The 23,401-nt window shown below is 41.7% G+C and overlaps 1 protein-coding gene across 1 annotated transcript in view; it reads left to right on the top strand.

The window, feature by feature from the left end:
• The window catches only part of slc2a9l2 (solute carrier family 2 member 9, like 2), a 201,274-nt gene that overhangs the window by 94,474 nt on the left and 83,399 nt on the right, over positions 1-23,401 (top strand). The window contains exons 10-11 of the mRNA XM_024401572.1: positions 16,597-16,698; positions 20,372-20,447. Coding sequence (XP_024257340.1) covers positions 16,597-16,698; positions 20,372-20,447 — 178 coding nt within the window. The remainder of the gene's footprint in view (positions 1-16,596; positions 16,699-20,371; positions 20,448-23,401) is intronic.

Raw genomic sequence — 23,401 nt, forward strand, 5'->3', positions numbered from 1 at the left:
GCTGAAGAAAAGCAGGCCCAAACCATGATGCTACCACCACCATGTTTGACAGTGGGGATGGTGTTTTCAGGGTGATGCGCTGTGTTGCTTTTACGCCAAACATAACGTTTTGCATTGTTGCCAAAAAGTTCAATTTTGGTTTCATCTGACCAGAGCACCTTCTTCCACATGTTTGGTGTGTCTCCCAGGTGGCTTGTGGCAAACTTTAAACAACACTTTTTATGGATATCTTTAAGAAATGGCTTTCTTCTTGCCACTCTTCCATAAAGGCCAGATTTGTGCAATATACGACTGATTGTTGTCCTATGGACAGAGTCTCCCACCTCAGCTGTAGATCTCTGCAGTTCATCCAGAGTGATCATGGGCCTCTTGGCTGCATCTCTGATCAGTCTTCTCCTTGTATGAGCTGAAAGTTTAGAGGGACGGCCAGGTCTTGGTAGATTTGCAGTGGTCTGATACTCCTTCCATTTCAATATTATCGCTTGCACAGTGCTCCTTGGGATGTTTAAAGCTTGGGAAATCTTTTTGTATCCAAATCCGGCTTTAAACTTCTTCACAACAGTATCTCGGACCTGCCTGGTGTGTTCCTTGTTCTTCATGATGCTCTCTGCGCTTTTAACGGACCTCTGAGACTATCACAGTGCAGGTGCATTTATACGGAGACTTGATTACACACAGGTGGATTGTATTTATCATCATTAGTCATTTAGGTCAACATTGGATCATTCAGAGATCCTCACCGAACTTCTGGAGAGAGTTTGCTGCACTGAAAGTAAAGGGGCTGAATAATTTTGCACGGACAATTTTTCAGTTTTTGATTTGTTAAAAAAGTTTGAAATATCCAATAAATGTCGTTCCACTTCATGATTGTGTCCCACTTGTTGTTGATTCTTCACAAAAAAAATACAGTTTTATATCTTTGTTTGAAGCCTGAAATGTGGCAAAAGGTCGCAAAGTTCAAGGGGGCCGAATACTTTCGCAAGGCACTGTATGTATGTATACATACTGTATATATATATCCAACAAAATATACACTTAGGTTGGCGTCATTAAAACTTGTTTTTCAAACACAAACACGTTTTTCAAACACAAACGCAAGTCGGTTAGGACATCTACTTTGTGCATAACACAAGTAATTTTTCCAACTCATTTGAGTCAATTGGAGGTGTACCTGTGGATGTATTTCAAGGTCTACCTTCAAACTCAGGGCCTCTTTGCTTGACATCATGGGAAAATCAAAAGTTGTACGTACTGCCAAATTCTCTGAAACGACACTGGAGGCGGCTTATAGATAGATAGATTTACATTCAATTATCTGGCAACAGTTCTGGTGGACATTACTGCAATTGCACGATTCCTCTAAACTTGAGACATCTGTGGCGTTGTGTGACAAAACTGCTCATTTTAGAGTGGCCTTTTATTGTCCCTAGCACAAGGTGCACCTGTGTAGGGATCAAGCTGTTTAATCAGCTTCTTGATATGCCACACCTATCAGGTGGATGGATTAGTTTGGTAAAGGAGAAATACTCACTAACAGTAAACAAATTTGTGCTCAACATTTTTGAGAAATACGCTTTTGGTGCGAATGGAACATTTCTGGGATCTTTTATTTCAGCTCATGAAATACGGGACAAACACTTTCCATGTTGCGTTTATATTTTTGTTCAGTATATGTAAAACAACGGTTGTTGATGTGCGTGGATGCATTTCAGATACAATAAGTAGAACCTTGCTCTACTGTAGCAGTAGCACATTTCTTAATTTTACATTTTTAAATTTAATTAGGCAAGTCAGTTAAGACCAATGTCTTATTTAGCAATGCCGGCCTACCCCGGCCAAACCATCCCCGAACCCGGACGATGCTGGGCCAATTGTGCACCGACCTTTGGGACTCCTGATCACGGCTGGTTGTGATACAGCCCGGGATCAAACCAGGGTCTGTAGTGACGCCTCTAGCACTGAGATGCAGTGCCTTAAACCTCTCGGGTTCGGGAGCTTCAACCGCCCGGGAGCAGCTTTAGTGTTTGAGCGAACGAGAGAGAGAGAGAGAGAGAAGGATTTTGCTAGCAGGCCCTGGTCTGAAATGTCTAGACTGCCCCTGCATGGAGAGAAAGAGAACTATGGGATTTCATTGACTCTATCTAAATCATGAGGCTAATTTGAATTTCCAGATGCGTAGGAAGATTTGTGACAAGAAAGTGATCAAATCATGTATGTGTTAAGTTTTTCTCTCCGTCCTTTTCCTTGACACAGTGGATCACAGCATCATTTTCTGCCTTTGCTATTTTAGCTTTTCTCCTGCACTCTGTCCATCCAGTTGATTTGGTGGACGAAATAAGCAATCATGTGGAATGTTTAGTGTTAGGTTATGATTGAATCCTTTTCTCATCACATTGTCATTCAACAGTTTATTGACTTGCAGAGCTCATGAAAATGCCAAGCATGCATACTGTGTAGCTTTGAAATACAGGGACGTGTACCTCTTATTAGAAGCTAGCTGAAAGACAATGAGATCTTTTTACGATCCTCTTTCACATTACCTAACTCTGGTTTGGGAAATCATATTTTCCAAATTGTACCTTGATCACGATGTCTGAGATGCGTAATAATTATTTCCAATTTAAGCATTAGATTTTTCATAGTTTGGTATCCTGTTGAAATAATGTTCTTCATAATAAATATTTACCCTCTACCTCCAAATCCGAGTCCCCACTTATTTGGAGTACATGACAACTGACATTTACTCCTGAGGTGCTGACCTGTTGCACCCTCGACAACTGCTGTGATTATTATTATTTGACCATGCTGGTCATTTATGTCTTGGCCATGTTTTGTTATAATCTCCACCTGGCACAGCCAGAAGAAGACTGGCCACCCCTCATGGCCTTTCTAGGGAGTTTTTCCTAGCCACTGTGCTTCTACACCTGCATTGCTTGCTGTTTGGGGTTTTAGCCTGGGTTTCTGTACAGCACTTTGAGATATCAGCTGATGTAAGAAGGGCTATATAAATACATTTGATTTGACATCTTGTAAGTGACCGACTGTGAACTCAATGTGTACAGTATGCTTGGCTTTTTTTCTGGTATACCTTGTTGTCGAATATCAGGTCTAGGCACAGTAGAGGCAGGCGTGCTTTTTGCTGCTTGCAGGGCTGATGTTTCCTTCCTCAGGCATGTTCCTGTTGCGTAGTCTTTTTTCCAGCTTCCTTTCAGTTTAAAGTGACCAAATTAATTGTATTATTAATAATGGCTCTGCGTGATGTGCTATAAGAGGCATGTTATTCCCATGCCTATTGTCATGGTAGATAAATACAACCAGACATGTGTTGATACAATGTAAGACTATCGAATGTACCTACTGTTTGTTTTCTGTTAGTTTTCTATAGTGCCTTGGTTGGTTTATATTCTCTGTAAGTTTACGCCACTCTAAGGCATTCTTCTGCATCGGCTCCCTGTGGGAGTGAACGGTTCTGTAGTCCTTGAAACACAGTGGCAAGTGTGTGTGCTGCTGGGATAACTATCACCTCAGAATACTTTTGTATGCGTCACTGTAGTCTCCTTGGGCTTTTATGTGTGAAGCCAGAAGCAGAGTGTAAAACTGAGTGTAATACTGCAAATCATGCGGGGGTCTTTGATGCATGATGCGTTGTAATGGGTTGTCTCTTGATCAAATAATTAGAATGAGTGCAACACTTGAACTGGAAAGAGTGTTTTTGAGTAGAGTTCCATGTACCATCGAACTCACCACATGTCCCCAGAACAGTAGTGTGACAAGAGCAAACTGTGAGTGTACAACATGAAGGGCCCTATTCAGTTTTGAAATCTATATAGAGACGAAAACAGCTGCTAGCTGTTAGTAACACAGGAAAATATGAAATGGGATCAGGGCTTATTTATTATTATTATTATCTTGACATTTCTAAAGAAGAAGTAATTGACTTGCAAATAACTACCAAAAACTACCAAATGAGTTTTAACGCATGGCCTTTATCCAGATTGCAGATTAATAGTTAATTTTGGGGCAAAGTGGTTGCTGTTTTTCGTTAAATGGTTTCTTAAGTGCAGTGCCCTGCACTTGTACTCAAAGAGCACCTTGTATTCTCACAGCTCTGGGAGCTATATTCTCCTACTCTAAACTTGAGTGCCCCACTTGGTGTTTATAAGCCAATGGGGTAAAATCCCACTACTGCCCCAAATGTACAGCAGAGGATAAGAAAGATTATCCCGGGACATTGTGACTTGAGTATTAGACTCAAGGTTTATTGTCAGTGCTATCCTCGGAAGCCCAGGCTTCTCAAGTTCTGTTCAAAAGCCACGCGGCAGACAAGTTCATAAAAATGACCCGAGAGTGTGGCACCTGCAGTCACTCCAAACTCAAGATTGAAACATTTTCATCAGCCTGTGATTATCCTCCAAGACAGAGTAACAGATCAAAATAAACTTCCCGCCATGATAAAGGTCTCACTAGCAAACAACATTCATCAAAGGTTGATAGATAAAACATTTTGCTCTCAGCCATTTGGAACACTCATATAAACGCACATTTCTAACAATGATTTGATTCATGATGGGCAATATCCTCCTGAAATCTATTTTATGATCATAGATATACGTCCAAAACTGAATGTACTATATAACACACACTGTGCTTTTCAACATGTATTGGACCATTCTTATTTCCATCTTATTCCTGCCTCGAGAAATCACACCATCCACGCAAGAGAGCTTGCATCTCTCATCATGACGCCATTGGCGGTATAACACGGGGAAGCACATGCACCTATGTGGGAATTACAGTGCATAATGGGCTAACTGTAACCCCTGGGAGTTCTCTGTGTGCGCACAGAGGGTGGATCATCTCTGCAGCCCAAATACTGATGTTACGTCAGGGAGAAGAGCGCGTTCGCTTCGTGACGGTTTCTGGTAATTAGTTTGGGGGAAGAGTATTCCTAGGCTGGCACACACACACGCAGTGTGTGGGAACTGGGGACGGCATCTTACTTCTCTCCTTTTGCTCGAGGGAAATTACGATAGGATCTGTAATTATGGAAGAGAAGAGCAGGGAGGGTAGGATGATACGAGGTGTTATGCTGAAAAAGAGATCACATCTTATTGGTCGCATACACATATTTAGCAGATGTTATTGCGGGTGTACCAAAATGCTTGTGTTCCTAGCTCCAGTAGTAATATCTAACAATACACACACACATCTAAAAAGTTAAAGAATGGAATTTACAGATATAAGGATGAGCCATGTCTGAATCCGGTGTGTGTGTGTGTGTGTGGGGGGGGTGTATAGAGTTTAAGTCGGAAGTTTACATACACCTTAAACTAATACATTTAAACTCTGTTTTTCACAATTCCTGACATTTAATCCTAGTTAAAATTCCCTGTCTTAGGTCAGTTAGGATCACCACTTTATTTTAAGAACGTGAAATGTCAGAAAAATAGCAGAGAATGATTTATTTCAGCTTTCATTTCTTTCATCACATTCCCAGTGGGTCAGAATGCACTCAATTAGTATTTGGCAGCATTGCCTTTAAATTGTTTAACTTGGGTCAATTGTTTTGGGTAGCCTTCCACAAGCTTCCCACAATAAGTTGGTGCATTTTGGCCCATTCCTCCTGACAGCTGTTGTAACTGAGTCAGGTTTGTAGGCCTCCTTGCACTCACACACTTTTTCAGTTCTGCCAACAAATGTTCTATGGGATTGAGGTCAGGGCTTTGTGATGGCCACTCCAGTACCTTGACTTTGTTGTCCTTAGGCCATTTTGCCACAACTTTGGAAGTATGCTTGGGGGTCATTGTCCATTTGGAAGACCCATTTGCGACCAAGCTTCAACTTCCTGACTGATGTCTTGATGTTGCTTCAATATATCCACAGAATTTTTGTTCCTCATGGTGCCATCTATTTTGTGAAGTGCACCAGTCCCTCCTGCAGCATAGCACCCCCTCAACATGATGCTGCCACACCTGTGCTTCACGGTTGGGATGGTGTTCTTCGGCTTGCAAGCCTCCCTATTTTTCCTCCTAACATAACGATGGTCATTATGGCCAACCAGTTATTTTTTTGTTTCATCAGACCAGAGGACGTTTCTCCAAAAAGTATGATCTTTGTCCCCATGTAGAGTTGCAAATTTTAGTCTGGCTTTTTTATGGCGGTTTTGGAACAGTAGCTTCTTCCTTGCTGAGAGGCCTTTCAGGTTATGTTGATATATGACTCGTTTTACTGTGGATATAGATACTTTTGTACCTGTTTTCTCCAGCATCTCACAAGGTCCTTTGCTGTTGATCTGGGATTGATTTGCACTTTTCGCACCAAAGTACGTTCATCTCTAGGAGACAGAATGCGTCTCCTTCCTGAGTGTTATGACGGCTGCGTCGTCCCATGGTGTTTATACTTGCGTACTATTGTTTGTGCAGATGAACGTGGTACCTTCAGACATTTGGAAATTGCTCCCAAGGATGAAGTAGACTTGTGGAGGTCTACAATCTTTGTTCTGAGGTCTTGTCTGAATTCTTTAGATTTTCACAATGTGTCAAGCAAAGAGGCCCCGAGTTTGAAGGTAGGCCTTGATATACATCCACAGGTACACCTCCAACTGACTCAAATTATATGAATTGGCCTATCAGAAGCTTCTAAAGCCATGACATAATTTTCTGGAATTTTCCAAGCTGTTTAAAGGCACTCTCAACTTAGTGTATGTAAACTTCTGACCCACTGGAATTGTACAGTGAATTATAAGTGACATATTCTGTCTGTAAACAATTGTTGGAAAATGTACTTGTGTCATGCACAAAGTAGATGTCCTAACCGACTTGCCAAAACTATGGTTTGTTAGTGTTTGAATAACAAGTTTTAGTGATGCCAACCTAAGTGTATGTACAGTTCAGACTTCAACTGTATATGTGTGTATGAATGTGTATTTATATATATTTATATATGTGTGCCTTGTTAAAAGTGAATTTGTGGATTTCCTTATTGCGTTTAGCCAATCAGTTGTGTTGTGACAAGGTAGGGGTGGTATACAGAAGATAGCCCTATTTGGTACAAGACCAAGTCCATATTATGCCAAGAACAGCTCAAATAAGCAAAGAAAAACAACAGTCCATCATTACTTTAAGACAGGTCAGTCAATCCGGAACAAGGGCATTAGCAAAAACCATCAAGTGCTATGATGAAACTGGCTCTAATGAGGACCGCCACAGGAATGCAAGACCAAGGGGTTACCTCTGCTGCAGAGAATAACACATATTTAGTAGATGTTACTGTTACAGACCTATATCCATCCTGCCCTGCCTTTCTAAAGTCTTCAAGAGCCAAGTGAACAAACAGATCACCGATCATGTCGAATCCCACCGTACCTTCTCCGCTATGCAATCCGGTTTCCGAGCTGGTCATGGGTGCACCTCAGCCACACTCAAGGTCTTAATTAAACGATATCCTAACCGCCATCGATAAAAGACAGTACTGTGCAGCCGTCTTCATCGACCTGGCCAAGGCTTTCGACTCTGTAAATCACCATATTCTTATCGGCAGACTCAACAGCCTTGGTTTCTCTTATGACTGCCCCGCCTGGTTCACTACTTACTTCTCAGATAGAGTTCAGTGTGTCAAATCGGAGGGCCTGTTGTCCGGACCTCTGGCAGTCTCTATGGGGTTGCCACAGGGTTCAATTCTCGGGCTGACTCTTCTCTGTATATGTCAATGATGTCGCTCTTGTTGCGGGTGATTCTTTGATCCACCACTATGCCCACGACACCATTCTGTATACATCTGGCCCTTCTTTGGACACTGTTATCAAACCTCCAAATGAGCTTTAATGCCATACAACACTCCTTCCGTGGCCTCCAACTGCTCTTAATTTTAGTAAAACTACATGCATGCTCTTCAACCGATCGCTGCCCGCACCTGCCCGCCCGTCTAGCATCACTACTCTGGATGGTTCTGACTTAGAATATGTGGACAACTACAAATACCTAGGTGTCTGGTTAGACTGTAAACTCTCCTTCCAGACTTATATTAATCATCTCCAATCCAAAATGAAAACTAGAATCGGCTTCCTATTTCGCAACACAGCCTCCTTCACTCATGCTGCCGAACATACCCTCGTAAAACTGACTATCCTACCGATCCTTGACTTTGGCGATGTCATTTACAAAATAGCCTCCAACACTCTACTCAGCAAATTGGATGCAGTCTATCACAGTGCCATCCGTTTGTCACCAAAGCCCCATATACTACCCACCACTGCGACCTATATGCTCTCGTTGGCTGGTCCTCGCTACATATTCGTCTCCAAACCCACTGACTCCAGGTCATCTATAAGTCTTTGCTAGGTAAAGCTCTGCCTTATCTCAGCTCACTGGTCACCATAGCAACACCCACCCGTAGCATGCGCTCCAGCAGGTATATTTCATTTGTCACCTCCAATGCCAACATCTTTTTGGCCGCTTTCCTTCCAGTTCTCTGCTGCCAATGACTGGAATGAATTGCAAAAATCACTGAAGTTGGAGACTTATATCTCCCTCATTACCTTTAAGCATCAGCTGTCAGAGCAGCTTACTGATCGGTGCAGCTGTACACAGCCCATCTGTAAATAGCCCATCCAATCAACTACCTACCTCATCCCATATTTGTTTTTGTTTTTCTGCTCTTTTGCACACCAGTATTTATACTTGCACATCCTCATCTGTACATCTATCACTCCAGTGTTAATTGCTAAATTGTAATTAATTTGCCACTATGGCCTATTTATTGCCTTACCTCCTTACTTCATTTGCTGTATACAGATTTTTCTATTGTGTTATTGACGCTGTTTGTTTATTCCATGTGTAACTCTGTTGTTTTTGTCGCACTACTTTGCTTTATCTTGGCCAGGTCGCAGTTGTAAATGAGAACTTGTTCTTAACTGGCCTACCTTGTTAAATAAAGGTGAAGAAAAAAAAGAATACGTTCAGTAGAGGTACCAGCCTCAGAAATCGGCAACTAACTTCACCTCAGATTGCAGCCCAAATAAATGCTTATTGTTATTATTGGCACTGTAAATGTATGGATTATCCCATTGCTATTCCCCAAAATTGCCAAGGACTCCAGCCACCCTAGCCATAGACTGTTCATTAAAAGGTTTCCCGGACTATCTGCACTGACCCTGTCTTGCACTGACTGTATGCACACTCACATGTGTATGTACAGTATACACACTATGTACATGCTCACTTACACACACACACACACACACACACACACACACACACACACACACACACACACACACACACACACACACACACACACACACATACTTTTACACATCAATTGCCACTTCTACTCTGTTCTTTACATTTCTTTATTATATATTTTGAAGCCTAGTCACTTTACCCTGCCTTCATGCACATATCTAGCTCAAATACCTCGTACCTCTGCACATTGATCTGGTACTGGTACTCCCTGTATAGAGCTCCATTCTTGTGTATTTTATTCCTCTTGTGTTACTATTTATTATTTGTATTATTTTTTTAACTGGCGATTGACTCATAAGCAAGTCTGTACCTGTTGTATTCGCTGCATGGGGCAAATACGATTTGATTTACAACGCTATGTTTTTGCAGTAATGTTGATCATAAAATATGACAACATTGACAATTATAGTTTAGCAAGCAGTATGCGACTACCAGAATTATATGTAAAAGCTAGAATCCTTAACTAAAACAATAACAAAGCGGTCATCCCGCCTGTGTTTTGGTAAAAAGCTGATGGATGGGCCTGGAGAAATGTAACAACTCTCAAGTTCATAGACAGAACTATGCATGCAAGGAAAGACCATATCAAAATGATGGTTTTAACCTTGTTTTGATGCTATATAGTGTTTATTTACATCTACATTGTTTACAAAATTTGAGTAAAACAAGCTTATATTTGGGATTATGATGGGTTACAACAGTTGGACTAAACAATGGGTATTTTTAATGAATGTATTAGTCCAAAAATTTATGTAGCGAATAAGAATTCTAGTTTATTCTCTAAAGTCCAATCCCTTTATTGACTCATCGACGTGGAAACTTTTAAGGACTGTTTCTAGACTGTGGTCACTTATTGGTCGCTCGCAATACGGCTAGATTCTGGTGGAAACCAGTCTACTAAAGTGCTGACTGAGAAACATTTGAGTGCACACTATTCCAAGTTAAACAACTAGTGAAAAGGGTTTGTGCCTTCAGTATTCATACCCCTTGACTTATTCCACATTTTGTTGTGTTACGGCTTGAATTCAAAATGGATTAAATCCATTTTTTTCTCACCAATCTACACACAATACGCCATGTTTTTAGAATCTTTTGCAAATTTAATGACAATGAAATACAGAAATATAGCATTTGCATAAGTATTCACACCCTTGAGTCAATACTTTGTAAAAGCTTCTTAGGCAGCAATTACAGCTATGATTACAGCCCTAAAAATTGCCAAAGACTCCAGCCACCCTAGTCATAGACAGTTCTCTTTACTACCGCATGGCAAGCGGTACCGGAGCGCCAAGTCTAGGTCAAAAAAGGCTTCTTAAAAGCTTCTGCACCCAAGTATTAGACTCCTGAACAGCTAATAAAATGGCTACCCGGACTATTTGCAGTGTCCAGTCAGTGCTTGACTGAGGGACCTTACAGGTAATTGTATGTGTGGGGTACAGAGATGAGGTAGTCATTTTTATCATGTTAAACACTATTATTGAGTGAATTCATGCAACTTATTGTGACTTGTTAAGCACATTTTTACTCCTGAATATTTTTAGGCTTGCCATAACAAAATGGTAGAATACTTAATGGACATTTCAAGACATTTCATATTTTCCTTTATTATTATTATTTTTTTAAACAACAACATATAAAAACATCATTCCACTTCAACATTTTTGCCTTTTGTGTCTAGGCCAGTGACCAACAAATCTGAATTGAATACATTTTAAATTCAGGCTATAACACAACAAAATGTGGAAAAGTTCATGGGGTGTGAATACTTTCTGAAGGCACTGTAGATAAAGTTTGTGTGTCGTGCAATACGTCCGATGCAACATAGCTTTGAGGAGAAAATGATTCAAGACTGAACTTGTTTTGCGCATGCAAAAATAAGACAGGAAACCCTTTTCATCTTGGTCTGTCAACTACTGCGAGGCTTTGTGAATCATCAGCCACACTCTTTTAATCTAAGATCAAAGCATTGTTCCTTTTTATCATTTTTCTTTGGAATTTAAACTTTAATTCTACACATTAATACTGCCAAAAATGTTCATCTCTGTGCTCTCCAGTAGAGTGGGATAAGCTTGAGTGAGAGGATAGAGGAACCAACTCATTATTTACTGTACTGGACTGGACTTAGTATTGAAGTTGAAGTGATGATATTTGTCTGCACACGCTCCATGCCCACTTCTGCATCATTGCTTGCATGTACTGGGCTTGAGAAAACCGCTGCTGACTTTTTTGTTTCTAATTGGACTTGCAGGGTGTATGTTTGTGTCTCCGGATATATTTATATCCTGATGCCGCTGTCCTTACCCAGCAGATCCGCAAAGGCCAGAAGGCAACGACAGTGAGTCATCAACCACTGTTGAGTAAGGCTGGAGTTCGGTCTTAACCTTAAGTCTTGTATATGTTCTGGGATAGGATTGTTTATCAAATCAAATTTTATTTGTCACATGTGCCGAATTCAACATGTGCAGTAGACCTTACATTGAAATGCTGACTTACAAGCTCTTTCCCAACGATGCAGAGTTAAATAAGAACATAAAAACACACGAGGTACGAGGTAGTTGAAGTAGGTATGTACATGTAGGTGGGGGTGAAGTGGTAATGTTACTCACTTCAACAAAGAAATATCAAGTTCCATTCTCCTAGAGTCAAGGATGATACATTGGTACTTATTCAAATTATTTCCATTTCTATTAGCACATTGCAGGTCATGATTAACAACCCGTTATAGCAGAAAATATTGTAAATATTGAACTGTCAGCCTATTTAAAGCATAAATATGTTTGTTTTCATTAATAACCTAATTATCAAACACATACACACACACACACACACACACACCATTGTCATGCAGTGTGCCATCGCCCTTTTGCTGTTTGCCTCCGTTGCTGGGGAAACACCTTATGGGTGGCGTGTCAGAGTGATGATGTCATGTAGAGTGTGTGCTGGCACATCAAATCAGGTTTAACGTCGCTCTGCGTGCCCTCCGGGGCCGGAAAAGGAAAACAAACTCAAACATCCACGAGTCATTCCCTGGATATGTGTTCATAATAAGTGACCTTCTATGTGGGCCTGGGCAGTTTGAACGGAGGGTGGTTTATTTTTAAAACCATTCTGCTAGGGCTAGGAGGTTATGCCAGTTGACACAAAGAGAAAAAAGTTCGGTGTCTGCAAGTCCATGAAGCAGTTACGCATGTTATTGTACTTCACATTACCTCCATAGGTTTTGATATTGGGAAATGTCGTTACGGCAATGTGGTAAAGAGATGTAATTATTAGAGGCCAGTAATTCTGTCCTCGTGCCTCTACACTCTTATAAAAAAGGGTTATTCGGTCGTCCCGATGGGAGAACCCTTTTTGGTTCCAGGTAAAATTATTTTTGGTTCCAGGTTGAACCATTTTGGGTTCCATGTAGAACCCTCTATGGAAAGGGTTCTACATGGAACCCAAAACAGTTCTACATGGAACCCAAAAGGGTTCTACTTGGAACCAACAAGGGTTCTTCGAAGGGTTCTCCTATGGGGACAGCCCAAAAAACTTTTTCTATGAGTGTAGTGTGGATGAATATTGCCCTGAAGTGTATAAAACCAACTTGAGACAGTGGGACTTTTTTTTACACAAGCAAACACGTCCCCTTGAATGTCCAAGCGCCAAGGTGCTGAGTTCTGTAACATAACCAGTAGTGGCACACACACACACACTCCTTCCAATATGGCCTTGATAATGGCTAGTGGTCCATGTGCGGAGGCCTGAGTGCAGCGATGTGACCATCAGTGAGACAAGTTCCAGGCCTTTGGGGACCAGGAGTAAAGTAAAGTTTCTCAAGCCATAGCACCAGATGGACTGGGATCACGAAGCCATTGCTGGTGCATGACCAAAACCCTGCTTTTCTACAAACCACACACACACTCACAGACTCCCATTTCAGGGCGTATGGACGCTCACACGCAGAACTGACCACATTCGTCTACAAATACACATGCTCTCACGCGTGTTTGCACACAGACACAGAACACACCTCACTACTCAACAAACATACACGCACTGACACACGTACACACCCCCAAGCATTTATACACAATCTCCTTTTCAACAAACACACGTGCTCACATGTGAATGTCCACTATTTCTCAATGCTATACTGTGTTTAACTGTGTTCGATCTTGCCTAGCCATCTTGTCTCAAGAGGACAACAATGGAAATACAGTTGAAGTCAGAAGTTTACATACATCTTAGCCAAATACATTTAAACTCCATTTTTCACAATTCCTGACATTTAATCTGAGTAAAAATTCCCTGTCTAGGTCAGTTACGATCACCACTTTATTTTAAGAACGTGAAATGTCAGAATAATAGTAGAGAGAATGATTTATTTCAGCTTTCATTTCTTTCATCACATTCCCAGTGGATCAGAAGTTTACATACATTCAATTAGTATTTGGTAGCATTGCCTTTAAATTGTTTAACTTGGGTCAAACATTTTGGGTAGCCTTCCACAAGCTTCCCACAATAAGTTGGGTGAATCTTGGCCCATTCCTCCTGACAGAGATGGTGTAACTGAGTCAGGTTTGTTGGCCTCCTTGCTCGCACACGCTTTTTCAGTTCTGCCCACAAATTTTCTATAGGTGTGAGGTCAAGGCTTTGTGATGGCCACTCCAATACCTTGACTTTGTTGCCCTTAAGCCATTTTGCCATAACTTTGGAAGTATGCTTGGGGTCATTGTCCATTTGGAAGACCCATTTGCGACTAAGCTTTAACTTCCTGACTGATGTCTTGAGATGTTGCTTCAATATATCCACGTAATTTTCCTACCTCATGATGCCATATATTTTGTTAAGTGCACCAGTCCCTCCTGCAGCAAAGCACCCCCACAGCATGATGCTGCCACCCCCGTGCTTCACGGTTGGGATGGTGTTCTTCGGCTTGCAAGCCTCCCCCTTTTCCCTCCAAACATAACAATGGTCATTTTGGCCAAACAGTTCTACTTTTGTTTCATTAGACCAGAGGACATTTCTCCAAAAAGTATGATCTTTGTCCCCATGTGCAATCCATAGTCTGGCTTTTTTATGGAGGTTTTGGAGCAGTTGTTTCTTCCTTGCTGAGCGGCCTTTCAGGTTATGTCGATATAGGACTCGTTTTACGGTGGATATAGATACTTTTGTACCTGTTTCACAAGGTCCTTTGCTGTTGTTCTGGGATTGATTTGCACTTTCACACCAAAGTACGTTCATCTCTAGGATACATTACACACCTCTTTTCTGAGAGATAATGAAGGCTGCGTGGTCCCATGGTGTTTATGTGGTACCTTCAGTAGTTTGGAAATTGCTCCCAAAGATGAAGCGGACTTGTGGAGGTTTACAATCTTTGCTCTGAGGTCTTGGCTGATTTCTTTAGATTTTCCCATGATTTCAAGCAAAGAGGCACTGAGTTTAAAGGTAGGCCACAGGTACATCTCCAATTGACTCAAATTATGTCAATTAGCTTATCAGCAGCTTCTAAAGCCATGATATCATTTTCTGGAATTTTCTAAGCTGTTTAAAGGCACAGTCAACTTAGTGTATGTACACTTCTGACCCACTGGAATTGTGATACAGTGAATTATAAGTGAAATAATCTGCCTGTAAACAATTGTTGGAAAAATTACTTGTGACATGCACAAAGTAAATGTCCCAACCGACTTGCCAACACTATAATTTGTGGAGTGGTTGAAAAGTGTGTTATAATGACCCCAACCTAAGTGTATTTAAACTTCTGACTTCAACTGTCCCAGACTTTGTGTGTTATCCTTGATGATTTTACTGAAGTGCATGTAAAGGCTTTTTCAAGTTGTGTGCTTGTTTTTCTAAATGGTTGAATTAATAAACTAAACTAAACTACTGAACAAAAATATAAACGCAAGTGTTGGATCCATGTTTCAGGGGCTGAAATGTAATATCCCAGAAATGTTTCATATGCACAAAAAGCTCATTTCTTTTTTGTTTTTTGTTTTCATTCCTGTTAGTAAGCATTTATCCTTTGCCAAGATAATCCATCCACCTGACAGGTGTTACAAATCAAGAAGCTGATTAATCAGCATGCTCATTACACAGGTGCATCTTGTAAATAAAAGGCCACTCTAAAATGTGCAGTTTTGCCACATAACACAATGCCACATGTGCAATTGGCATGCTGACTTCAGGAATGTCCACTAGAGCTGTTGCCAGGCATAAGCTATGGACAACAAACACAATTGCATTTTATCGATGGCAATTTGAATGTACAGAGATACAGTGACGAGATCCTGAGGCCCATTGTTGTACCATTCATCCTCCGTCATTACCTCATGTTTTTGCATGATAATGCACGGCCCCATGTTGCAAAGATCTGTACACAATTCCTGTAGCTCAAAATGTCCAAGTTCTTTCATGGACTGCATACTCACCAGGCATGTCACCCATTGAGCATGTTTAGGATGCTCTGGATCAACGTGTTTCAGTTCCCAACAATATCCAGCAACTTCGCACAGCCATTGAAGAGGAGTGGGACAACATTCCACAGGCCACAGTCATCAGCCTGATCAATTCTATGCAAGGGGGATATGTTGCGCTGCATTAATCAAATGGTGGTCACACCACATACTGACTGGTTTTCTGATCCACGCCCTTACCTTTTTTTTAAGGTATCTGTGACCAACAGGTGCACATCTGTATTCCCAGTCATGTGATATCCATAGATTAGGGAGTAATACATTTATTTCAATTGTCCTTGAACCGCCCACTTCGGGCTTTCATTGTTTGCCTTATTTCAGCACTGACGATACTATCTCATCCACAGAACAAGTCCACATTCTCTCGTCTCTCTCTTTCCACCCAGGGACCCCTGGGGCGTTGCTTTAAAGTAACCAGTGACCCTTGAACGACATTGCAGAATCCGACTGCATGGGATAGGTGGTGGTCGTGCTATGAATACTTTCATGCTCAGATGCTCATCCCCATATTGGGAATGGAAATATCCTGGGCTTTGGCTAAGCTTTTGGGAGAGGGTTTCGATCTCCGGTCGCAAACTCCAGTCTCAACCCCTAGAGTTTATTATCCCCTATACCACAACTATTACCACATAACCCAATATTAACACACACAATAACTGGTAGAAATATATTCACCGGAGAAAAAACCTGTCTATACTATACTAGTACTAGATTGACAGTGGAAAATTGTATGAAATAATGCCAATGCTAGGTTTTGTTTATTTAATTAGGACAGACTACAGTAATTTAAAAAAATATGTTTTGCAATAGAGAATTAGCATGAGCGTTCAATTGGACAAGTCCTGCTAGTTCCTCACTGTTCCAGTGTTTTTTTCCCATTCTCTCTCCCCCAGGGCCTTGTGATTGAGCGCATCGGCAGAAGACCCCTCCTCATCTTCGGCTTCAGCGCCATGGCCTTCTTCTTTGGCCTTCTCACTGTGTTTCTCAATTTCCAGGTCAGTGCAGCCTATCCACTGTGCAACACACTCCTCTGAGTCATGTCTACATGTCAACCGCATCAGTGAACAGGTTGCTGTCTTTTATTAAGACTGGAATTCAATGAAGTCATGAATCCAGAGTGACATTGTTGTCCTTGGGCTGTTAAAATTCCCAAAGAAATGCAAAACACCTGCTACAAGCCTTGATTTCTGACAGTTTCATAAATGCCCTGGAATATAACCTCTTGATATCATGCAATAGGTGTTTTTGGAACCAATATGGAGGTTCTAAAAATGATAACCAAGTAAATATTAAGAGCTGTTTTCCCCCAAGATGCCATATCCACCAATAAAAAATAATAAGAATCATTTGTTACGTTACAGCCTTATTCTAAAATATATAGAATACATGTTTTTCCTCATCAATTTACACACAATACCCTGTAATGACAAAGTAACAACAGGTTTTTAGAAATGTTTGCAAATGTATTATATATAATAAACAGATACCTTATTTACAGAAGTATTCAGACCCTTTGCTATGAGACTCGAAATTGAACTTAGGTGCATCCTGTTTCGATTGATCATCCTTGAGATGTTTCTACAACTTGGAGTCCACCTGTGGTAAATTCAAGTGATTGGACGTGATTTGGAAAGGCATGCACCTGTAAGGTCCCACAATTGACAGTGCACCATCCCTGGCACCATCCCTGCGGTGAAGCATGGTGGTGGCAGCGTCATGCTGTAGGGATGTTAGTCAGCGGCAGGAACTAGGAATCTAGTCAGGATCGAGGCAAATATCAACAGAGCAAAGTACAGAGAGATCCTTGATGAAAACCTGCTCAGGACCTCAGAATGGGGTGAAGGTTCACCTTCCAACAGGACAATGACCCTAAGCACACAGCCAAGACAATGCAGCAGTCGCTTCGGGACAAGTCTCTGAATGTCCTTGAGTGGCCTGGCCAGAGCTCTTACTTCAACCCGATCTAACATTTTTGGAGAGACCTGAAAATAGCTGTGCAGCAACGCTCCCCATCCAACCTGACAGAGCTTGAGAGGATCTGCAGAGAAGAATGAGAGAAACTCCCCAAATACAGGTGTGCCAAGCGTGGAGCGTCATACCCAAAAAGACTTGAGGCTGTAATCGTTGCCAAAGGTGTTTCAACAAAGTACTGAGTAAAGGGTCTGAATACTTATGTCAATAAGATATTTCAGAAAAAAAACAATGAATACATTTTAAAATAAGGCTTTAATGTAACAGAATGTGGAAAAGTCTTGGTCTGAATACTTTAGTATTCCTAGGCTGGCGTGGTTACACGTGGTCAGCATTTTTGAGGCCAGTTGGACGTACTGCCAAATTCTCTAAAACGATGTTGGAGGCGCCTTCTGGAAGAGAAATTAACATTAAATTATCTGGAAACAGCTCTGATGGACAATTCCATCACTCAGCATGCCAATCACACGCTCCCACAAAACTTGAGACATCTGTGGCATTTTGTTGTGACAAAACTGCACATTTTTTAGTTGCCTTTTATAATCCCCACTTCAAGGTGCACCTATGTAAAGATCATGCTGTTTAATCAGCTTCTTGATATGCCACACCTGTCAGGTGGATTGATTATCTTGGCAAAGGGGAAATGCTCACTAACATGGATTTTAAACAAATTTGTGCTCAAAATGTGAAAGAAATACGCTTTATGTGCGTATGAAAAAATTCTGGGATCTTTTATTTCAGCTCATGAACATGAGACCAACACTTTACATGTTGCGTTTTATATTTTTGTCCAGTGGAGTTTAAAAAGGGTTAGTTCTGGCCACTTATTCTGAAGACTTGGGTTCCAGCCACCCTTACAAAAAAGCACATGTCAAATTTGCAGTTTCAGATGTGAAATAGCAGTTTTGACACGTTGAGTTTAAATATCATATGTGAAACCTTGTTTTCATGTATTAAATTCAGTGTTTACATGTTAACACCACATTTTCACTTGTGAGGAGAATAACATGTTTTCACCTCACATGTGATTTGTGGTTTCACTTGAAATTAGCGGTTTCAAATGTTAAACTTTCACATGTGAGAAACATATATGCAGTTTCACATGTGAAAAAAGCTTGGGGGTGTGAAGAACTTACAATTCCACATGTGAAAATCTATTTTGCAGTTTCACTTGTAAGAAAACTCCACATTTACTTCAATGTTTTCAAACAAATGAAATGTAAACAAACACTGTATATCCTAAAAACATGGTTAAAACAATAGTCTATGGATTTGAGTGGTTGCATTTCTCCAGCCCCATGCCTCCGCTTTTTACCAAAACTGTGTTGGGGTGAACACATGGTTCATGTGTTTTTTTCTCTCCCCCCAATTTCATGGTATCCAATTGTTAGTAGTTACTGTCTTGTCTCATTGCTACAACTCCCATACAGGCTTGGGAGAGACGAAGGTCGAGAAACATGCGTCCTCCGAAACACAACCCAACCAAGCCGCACTGCTTCTTAACAGTGTGCATCCAACCCGGAAGCCAGCCGCACCAATGTGTCGGAGGAAACACCGTACACCTAGCGACCTTGTCAGTGTGCACTGCGCCCGGCCCGCCACAGGAGTCACTAGTGCGCGATGAGACAGGGATATCCCTACCGGCCAAACCCTCCCTAACCCGGACGACGCTAGCCAATTGTGCGTCGCCCCATGGACCTCCCGGTCGCGGCCGGCTGTGACAGAGCCTGGGCTCGAACCCAGAGTCTCTGGTGGCACAGCAACCCGGGAGGCCCTACGTGGTTCATGTTTTAATTAAGTTTTACCACTTTAAACACCTTTTAATAGATCAACAGTGCAATCAATATGGTGCAATCCTCTAGTGAGAGAGTTACTTTTGTGTCAATAATATCAATCAAAACTTCAAGAACAACCTTTTTTGTATTGCAAAAGAAATAATACAATTGAAAGCATAATATTAACCCAAAAGTATTGAGAGCAAAAACAAAATATTGCAAGGAAATCATTTTTTACGCAAAAAAATAAAAATATGTTTTCAATTAATAATTGGTTATGATAACCAAATTAAATAAATGCCTCCCTCTTTATTGCAATTTTACCTTTTTTGTTATCTTATTGCCACATTCATTCCAGCACGATAGCATCCTGCGTTCCACTGCTGGCATTTGAAGCTAAGCAGGGTTAGTCCTGGTTGGTCCCGGGATGGGAGACCAGATGTAACTGGAAGTGGTGAAAAATAAACACGTAGGAAAATGTTTTAAAACATTTTGAAAAATGTACTTTTGAAACTTCACACATGTCTGAAAACCCTGTGTCTGACTCGTGAAAAAAATAGTCAGAACTTTTTTTTGTAAGGGCGTGCCAACAGTGCATAACTACACAGCATCACTTTCACGCAGAACCAGTATCTATTCAACTTTTACATTCGTCAACCAGCTGTTGTTTATTCAACAGTCTGTCATGTCATCCACATTGAGTGTCTGTTTTGTTTGACTCCTGACACTCGGAAGCCTTGGTTGAGACGCAATACTGCAGCTAGTCTCACTGAGCAAAACTTTACTCTGAACATTAGAACTTTGAAATGGGTGCACTGTTTATAGACATAAAACTTAAATACTTATTCTAAATGAAGTATACAGACTCTAAATGAAGTATACAGATAATGCTGCTCCCTTACTTTCTCTTTCTCTCTTACAGGACCAATATACATGGATGCCCTATCTCAGTTTCACCTGTATTTTGGCTGTAATTGCCTCCTTCTGCTCCGGTCCAGGTAAAGCTACAGATTTGGGTTCTCTCTCTCTCGTGCTCTCGCTCTCTCTCAGTACTAATTGCCATAGTCACTACTCTTGGAAGGCGTTCCAGTGTACTTAAACATATTGGATGAGTAAGACCGCCAGTGAGAAGAGTCACCATGGCAGGTGCTGCAATATATTAGCACATCAATTAGCAGGCAACCCTTGGCTTTGCTGTTATTTTTAGCGCATGCTATGCATATGGTATCGCGTGCACTCAATGGAGGTGCACGATTGGAGGTGTGTGCAAAGTTTCAAAGGTAGCCTGTTACCGAGCATTTATAGTGGGGCAAAAAAGTATTTAGTCAGCCACCAATTGTGCAAATTCTCCCACTTAAAAAGATGAGAGAGGCCTGTAATTGTCATCATAGGTACACTTCAACTATGACAGACAAAATGAGGGGGGAAAAAATCCAGAAAATCACATTGTAGGATTTTTAATGAATTTATTTGCAAATTATGGTGGAAAATAAGTATTTGGTCAATAACAAAAGTGTGTTGGCTGCTGGGTTTTTCATGCTCAACATTTTCCCGTGTGTATCAAGAATGGTCCACCACCCAAAGGACATCCAGCCATTGGCAGGACAGACAGTGGTCGAAAACGGGTCATTGATGAAAGAAGACAAAGGAGGCTGACACGAATTGTGCAGATCAACAGACAGGCTCCCCTTACAGTAGTCAACTGACAGTCCAAGTACAACATTGGTGCCCATAAAATAAATCACAACTCGTCGTACCTTGACACAAACGGGGTAAAAAGAAACTGCTTGCAGTGGGCTAAAGAACAAAAACACTGGACGCTGGAGAATTGGAAAAACATTGCCTGGTCTTAATCCCAATTCCTGCTGTTTCATGCTGTTGGGAGGACTAGGGTATGGAGAAAACCACATGAGTACATGCATCTATCATGCCACGTGTCAATATTGCAGGCTGGTGGTGGCAGTGTGCTGGTATCGGTTGTGTTTTCATGGCCCACATTGGGCCCCTTGATAAAAGTGGAGCAAGGTTTAAATGCCACAGCATATCCGAACATCATTGCCGATCAGGTGCAGCCCTTTGTCAGCAGTGTTTCAGCATTATATTTCAGCAGTATAATGCCCAATGCCAAGGATTATCCAGGAATCAAATCAAATCAAATTTATTTATATAGCCCTTCGTACATCAGCTGATATCTCAAAGTGCTGTACAGAAACCCAGCCTAAAACCCCAAACAGCAAGCAATGCAGGTGTAGAAGCACGGTGGCTAGGAAAAACTCCCTAGAAAGGCCAAAACCTAGGAAGAAACCTAGAGAGGGACCAGGCTATGTGAGGTGGCCAGTCCTCTTCTGGCTGTGCCGGGTGGAGATTATAACAGAACATGGCCAAGATGTTCAAATGTTCATAAATGACCAGCATGGTCGAATAATAATAAGGCAGAACAGTTGAAACTGGAGCAGCAGCACAGTCAGGTGGAAGTTGAAACTGGAGCAGCAGCATGGCCAGGTGGACTGGGGACAGCAAGGAGTCATCATGTCAGGTAGTCCTGGGGCATGGTCCTAGGGCTCAGGTCAGTTGAAACTGGAACAGCAGCATGGCCAGGTGGACTGGGGACAGCAAGGAGTCATCATGTCAGGTAGTCCTGGGGCATGGTCCTAGGGCTCAGGTCCTCCGAGAGAGAGAAAGAAAGAGAGAAGGAGAGAATTAGAGAACGCACACTTAGATTCACACAGGACACCGAATAGGACAGGAGAAGTACTCCAGATATAACAAACTGACCCCAGCCCCCGACACATAAACTACTGCAGCATAAATACTGGAGGCTGAGACAGGAGGGGTCAGGAGACACTGTGGCCCCATCCGAGGACACCCCGGACAGGGCCAAACAGGAAGGATATAACCCCACCCACTTTGCCAAAGCACAGCCCCCACACCACTAGAGGGATATCTTCAACCACCAACTTACCATCCTGAGACAAGGCTGAGTATAGCCCACAAAGATCTCCGCCACGGCACAACCCAAGGGGGGCGCCAACCCAGACAGGATGACCACAACAGTGAATCAACCCACTCAGGTGACGCACCCCCTCCAGGGACGGCATGAGAGAGCCCCAGTAAGCCAGTGACTCAGCCCCTGTAATAGGGTTAGAGGCAGAGAATCCCAGTGGAAAGAGGGGAACCGGCCAGGCAGAGACAGCAAGGGCGGTTCCATGAACATGACAGTGACAGTGAATTCAGCTTACTGCAGTGGTCTCCCCAGTCACCAGATTTCAATCCAATTGAGTATCTGTTGGATAAGATGGAACGAGCTATTCGGAGTAGAAATCCACTACGGGCCAACTTGACACAACTGTGGGAGGCATTGGAGTCAACATGGCCAGCATCCTTGTGGAATGCTTTCAACACCTTGTAGAGTCCATGCCCGATGAATTGAGGCTGTTCTGACGTCAAAAGTGGGTGCAACTCAGTGTACGTCACATATGTTGAAATATACAATAATTGGTTGTTTTCCTATATGTGACATATATTTCTGCCTTATATACATACAGTATATATGTGCATATATGTATAATGTGTGTGACACATGTAGTATTAAAATGTTTATTATATATACAGTACCAGTCAAAGGTTTGAACACACCTACTCATTCAAGGGTTTTTCTTTATTTTTACTATTAAAAATGCGGAGCTATACAGAGCCCTCCTATAACGGAATTCTTCGTCCTCCTCTGACGAGGAGTATGAAATGTCGGACCAATGCGCAGCGTGGTATGTGTTCATGATGATTTATTTTACTGAACACTGAAAATACAAAATAACGTGAAAATAAACGAAATCCAAAACAGTCCTGTAAGGTGCGTAAAACACTAAAACAGAAAATAATCACCCACAAAACACAGGTGGGAAAAGGCTACCTAAGTATGATTCTCAATCAGAGACAACGAACGACACCAGCC

This window comes from Oncorhynchus tshawytscha, linkage group LG02 (assembly GCF_018296145.1).
Source record: "Oncorhynchus tshawytscha isolate Ot180627B linkage group LG02, Otsh_v2.0, whole genome shotgun sequence".
NCBI lineage: Eukaryota > Metazoa > Chordata > Actinopteri > Salmoniformes > Salmonidae > Oncorhynchus > Oncorhynchus tshawytscha.